Genomic DNA, 6,000 nt, shown 5'->3' with positions numbered 1-6,000 from the left:
ATACAGGAGGTTAGTGAGTAAAATTAGGGCGCATGGTATTGGGGGCAAAGTACTAGATTGGATTGAGAATTGGTTGGCTAATAGGAAACAAAGGGTAGTGATAAATGGCTCGATTTCGGAATGGCAGGCAGTGACCAGTGGGGTACCGCAGGGATCCGTGCTGGGACCGCTGCTTTTTACAATATATGTTAATGATATAGAAGATGGTATTAGTAATAACATTAGCAAATTTGCTGATGATACTAAGCTGGGTGGCAGGGTGAAATGTGATGAGGATGTTGGGAGATTACAGGGTGACCTGGACAAGTTAGGTGAGTGGGCAGGTGCATGGCAGATGCAGTTTAATGTGGATAAATGTATAGTTATCCACTATGGTAGCAAGAACAGGAAGGCAGATTACTACCTAAATGGAATCAATTTATGTAAAGGGACAGTACAGAGAGATCTGGGTGTTCTTGTACACCAGTCAATGAAAGCAAGCATGCAGGTACAGCAGGTAGTGAAGAAGGCTAACAGCATGGTGGCCTTCATAACAAGAGGAATTGAGTATAGAAGCAAAGAGGTGCTTCTGCAGCTGTACAGGGCCCTGGTGAGACCACATCTGGAGTACTGTGTGCAGTTCTGGTCTCCAAATTTGAGAAAAGACATTCAGGCTATTGAGGGAGTTCAGCGTAGGTTCACGAGGTCAATTCCTGGAATGGCAGGATTACCTTACACTGAAAGACTGAAGCGACTGGGCTTGTATACCCTTGAGTTTCGAAGATTGAGAGGGGATTGATTGAGACTTCACGAGGTCAATTCCTGGAATGGCAGGATTACCTTACACTGAAAGACTGAAGCGACTGGGCTTGTATACCCTTGAGTTTCGAAGATTGAGAGGGGATCTGATTGAGACGTATAAGAATATGAAAGGATTTGACACTCTGGCAGTAGGAAACAGCTTAAAAATACGGGGTAGACCATTTAGGACAGAGCTCAGGAGAAACTTCTTCACCCAGAGAGTGGTGGCTGTGTGGAATGCTCTGCCACAGGGGGCAGTGGAGGCCCACTCTCTGGATTCATTTAAGAAGGAGTTGGATAGAGCTCTCAAAGATAGTGGAATCAAGGGTTATGGAGATAAGGCAGGAACAGGATACTGATTAGGAATGATCAGCCATGATTATATTGAATGGCGGTGCAGGCTCGAAGGGCTGAATGGCCTACTCCTGCACCTATTGTCTATTGTCAAGATATATTACCTGGTAATGTGGTAGCCCATTTTGTAATAGGACAACAAAGTGGAGGAAAGGTTTTAATTACCAACATAAATTACCAATGATAGAACTTAGTTTGGACATATGCTTCCCTATATGACTATTCTCTAGATATATATGCATATATGTATGGCTCCGATTGCTTATAGTGCAACCCTGGCAGAAATGGAGGAAGACGTTATTCACTAGCTATCTATCTTTTTAGGATACACAGAGACATACAAAGGCACAGGGGAAACTAAAAGACTAATAACTCCAATAAAAAATAATTGTGTGTGTGTGTGTGTGTGTGTGTGTGTGTGCGCGTGCGCGCGCGCGCACGGTGGATTGAGAAACTGAAAACAACAATAAAAAAAATCAAGAATTTAGTAAAAAATTCAAGTTGATACTTACTTCATGGAAGGGAGGTGTCGGAGGACAACATCGACAGCATGTACAGGATTTGTGCTGAGTGGTTTGTCCAGGTCTAACCCAGGCAGCAGCTCTGGCATGCTGCGGCCTGTCAGAACTTCATGCAGCAAATGCCAGCTCACTCTTGAAACAAATTTAATCGACACCCTGAAAATTCGGTCCTTCCCTTCTCCTGGTAACGTCACCTCCAAATCCACCTGCAAAAATAAATGTTTTAAGACAACCTGTGACTTAAATTTCTTTAGCTAAGTACATAAAGATAAGTTTACTGCTAAATATTTACAAACAGAAAATTAGTCAAAAATACAAGGGCCTCTATAGCAATTGGTTATTGAAATGACATCTCATTCTTGAGATCTGAGCTCAAATACAGTCCAAACAGTGGGAGGAAAGGTATAGTCTATTTTGCTGGTTGGAAGAGATTTTACATGAAAATGGATTGGATCAATCTCAATTGATGTCACTCAACAGCACAAAATCTGTAACAATTTATGATAACAACAGTATGCAAGTTTTCAATCTGCACTTTTGATTGGTCGGTGGATTGATCTTGTGATGGCCTCTGGAGCATGCTGTTCCAAATGCACGACTTCAGGAGACTACTAAAACATTTCTTTAGAAGTAAATGACAATGTCCAAGAATGGGTGATGCTGAAATCATGCTGAACTGCATTCAGAAACAGGCCCATGTGATTTAGTTTCCATGGAGACAGAGGCCCAGATTGAAACTTACAGAAACTCAAGAGTCAAGTTCTTACACATGACCATAAAAGGAGTACCGCTGGTCTTGCTTTAGTCAAATAGAGATCATGTAGAAAAAAAGAACACAAGCTATAACTAAGATTGATGCATGTTTAGAAGAGTTGTAAAGCAGATACATTTCTGGCAACTTCCATTTGTAAAGACGACAAAGGAACATTTATAGTTTAAAGAACCAAGGGAGATTCAGAGTGGATGAATCTCACTGGGTATTGTAACGAGGTTGCCAATTATTAGTGGCAGTGGGATGTTGATTGAGAAAAAGAACAGTGAGGGAAGTCCATCTGTAAGGTGATCTTGCTGGAGAAATAATGGGAATGATGTGGGAGCAATGAGAGGAACTGTAGGTGGCACGGTGGCACAGTGGTTAGCACTGCTGCTTCACAGCGCTAGAGACCCGGGTTCAATTCCCACCTCGGGCAACTGTCTGTGTGGAGTTTGCACATTCTCCCAGTGTCTGTGTGGGTTTCTTCCGGGTGCTCCGGTTTTCTCTCAGTCCAAAGATGTGCAGGTTAGGTGAATTGGCCATGCTAAAATTGCCCATAGTGTTAGGTGTAGGGGAGTGGGTCTGGGTGGGTTGCTCTTCAGAAGGGCCTGTTTCCACACTGTAACTAGCTAATCTAATTACAGAGCCAACTAGGACCAACTTGAGTACAAGTGTTCTGTGGGTCTCTTAGATACTACACAGTGAACTTCATGTGTTAGGAAAAATTATATTGTGTAGTAGAGATATTCTACTCAAATGGGGACAAAAACATATTGTGCTATGTGTGCTATAGGTGACCTGGGAGTACTTATCACTGTAAAATTCACAAAAATAATAAAACAGGTAGGGAAGTGAACAAGTGTACAAGAAGAGTGCTAAACCTTCATTTATTCAAAGCTATTTCACAGGTAAGTCTGTGCTGAACAACAAGGAATAAATTAAATGCAGTGAGGACGTGGATTATATGGTGATCCTGTCTATAACTCCACTAGGGAATGGAAAATAGTTTAACATTAATTTTGTGTCATGTTAACTTTTTTTTAAGACTAGCCCCTATATATTCAAATTCTAAAAGCAGGGGATGTTAAGTTGCTTGAAATATTAGTAATGGTGCAATGCAAGAAAAATAGCATCTGATGCCTGACTGAATAAGGCAATCATTGTGTACCTCCTTAACCAGATTGAAGTTTGTGAAATGAACAGCACACATGTGAAGTGCATATCAGGCCTGGATAAATACAATACCAAATCAAGTATGGAACATAAAGAGAGAATGATAGGGTTATAAGGGGAAAAAGAAAGAAATTGAAAACAATTTTAATTTTGTACTTCTAAAATGTTCAGTAGCAATTAAAAGCTGAAGGCTTGAGAACCACATTTGTAATAGTTGACTTTTTGTGCCAACAGGAGTCAGTGGGTGTAATTAGAGCTGAGCACTTGTTAACATCCCTGACAGTTAATCCAGATTCAAGTAAAAATGCAATGAACTTGAACACGGTTTTGGAGCTTTTAAGCATTAAAATGTCCCAAAGTGCTTGAAAGAAAATTTTAAACAAATATGACTCCAAGCTGCTGAAAGAAACATTAGGTCAGATGACACCAAAAGCTTGGTTAAGAAATAGGCTTTAAGAAGTTACCCAGGTAAAAAGGTAAGAGCAGATGGCATTCTAGAGCTTAGGGCCTAGACAACAAGAAGTGCAGAAGAAGTGAACAAGTTATGTTGGGAATGCTCAAGAATTCAGAATCAGAGCAGTGCAAATATCTCAGAAGGATGTGGCTAGAGACAATGAAACCCTGGAGAGATTGAACAAAATATGAACAAAGGTTTTAAAATGAAGTGTTAGCCTAATCAAGGGGCCAAGGTAGATCAAAAAACACTTGATTCATATGAAAGATTTGGTGTGAATTAAGGTACGGGCAACTCCTTTGGATGACTTCAAAGTTTTAGAGGGAAGAATAAGGGGTTCTCTCATGGGGCAGTTGTAGTGCCCATATCTCTGGACTGGGAGGCCGGGTTCAAATTCCATCTGCTCCACAAGTGTGTATAACATTTCTGAATCGGTTAATTAGAAAAATACGTTAACAATAATAAAGGGTAAAATATGTCAGGCCAGCCATGGAATAGTTCAGTCAACCAAATACACGAGGGTTTCAGTAGCAGATCAGCCAAGACAGGGGCAAAATTAGTCCATGTTATGGAGGTAGTAACAGCCAGTCTTACTGGTGGAGTGAATGAAGTCAGAAATTCATCTTTGGATGTCAATTGTAATTCCAAATTTGTGGAAGGACTGTTTAGTCTGAAGATTATTGGGAGGGAGAAAGATGGCGTCAGTAGCTAGTGAGTGGATTCTGGATTAGAAGACAGAAAACAATTTCCAGTATTGAACTGAATGAAATTTCTGCACATCCAGTATAGGATATCAGACAAGCATCCGATAATTTAGAGATTGTGGATGTGTTGAGATAACAGTTATAAAGATAGCACTGGGCATAGTCAGCATACATGTGAAAGCAAGTTCTATGCTTTCAGATAGGATTGTAGGGAGCAGCACGCACACGAGAAACAGAAGGGCCAAATGATAACCCAAACCTCATTTTCCTCCCATGTTTTTAAAACAGAATTTCAAGGATTTACAGCTATTTCATGAATAAATTATACATTTGGAATTTAAAGTAATACATTGATACCAATTTTCCCACAAACTGTGTGAGGAGCAGCAAAATAAGAGGTACAAGTGTGTAGGCCTTTTTCCTGTAATAAATAACATGCAGTTATTTTTTTTTTTAAAATGGGACTGTGCACTGAAGCAAATGTCTGAATTTTAAAAGGAACATTGATAATTGAGGGAACTTTATCGCTATGTTTTTACGTTGAAAGAGAAAAAAATTATGGATTGTTTAGACTATTGTAGTGGAACTTGTAATAGTTGTTAGAATGTTTGCAGAGCAGGTTGTTGGATATAGATTAACTGGTAGCCTCTTGAATGAGGGAGAAACTTGAAGTAATATTTTCAGCTTTGTAACTGAAGAATAAGATGGTCTTGTGAAGTGGTAGTGTCCCTGTTTTTGATGTGAAGTTTCTGGTTCAAGTCCCATTATGCATTCATAATGTGGTTAGACAGTTTGAGTAGCAATCTGTAAATACTTCCAAAACCAGTCAATGGCAAGGGGGGGGCAAGAAGGTGGGGCGGGGGGAATCCCTTGTCAGACCAAAACCACCAACCTCCAAACCATTCACCATCCTGACTTGGAAAATATACTGCTGTTCTTCCAGTTTCGCTGGGTCAAAATGGATCCTTCCATAATGGCATCTTGATCTACCTACAGCAATGGTTCAAAACGACAGAGTACCACCATCAAGGGTGTCTAGTGATAGGGTATAAATGATGGTCCAGCCAGAAGTGCCCACACGCCACAAGTGAATAACAAAAGGAAATAAATTGGTGTCTCTATTATTATAATGCAAAGCTCCACGCTACAATATGCATGTAAAATAATTTATTACCAAAGCAACCTGAACTCTCAGGGGCTGGTTAGACAGTTAGGGTGTGGATTAGATTGGTGCCAGTAGCATGGGGTTTGGCATTTTCA

The 6,000-nt window shown here is 40.3% G+C and overlaps 1 protein-coding gene across 3 annotated transcripts in view; it reads right to left on the bottom strand.

The window, feature by feature from the left end:
* LOC122563674 (protein argonaute-3) overlaps positions 1–6,000 on the bottom strand; it is a 133,033-nt gene that overhangs the window by 65,683 nt on the left and 61,350 nt on the right. For all 3 annotated transcript variants that reach the window (XM_043717723.1, XM_043717724.1, XM_043717725.1), the window contains one exon: positions 1,647–1,861. In XM_043717723.1, coding sequence (XP_043573658.1) covers positions 1,647–1,861 — 215 coding nt within the window. The remainder of the gene's footprint in view (positions 1–1,646; positions 1,862–6,000) is intronic.

Source organism: Chiloscyllium plagiosum, chromosome 27 (assembly GCF_004010195.1).
Source record: "Chiloscyllium plagiosum isolate BGI_BamShark_2017 chromosome 27, ASM401019v2, whole genome shotgun sequence".
NCBI lineage: Eukaryota > Metazoa > Chordata > Chondrichthyes > Orectolobiformes > Hemiscylliidae > Chiloscyllium > Chiloscyllium plagiosum.
Note: the sequence above shows the minus strand (reverse complement) of the source record. Positions and strands in the feature narration are given on the sequence as shown.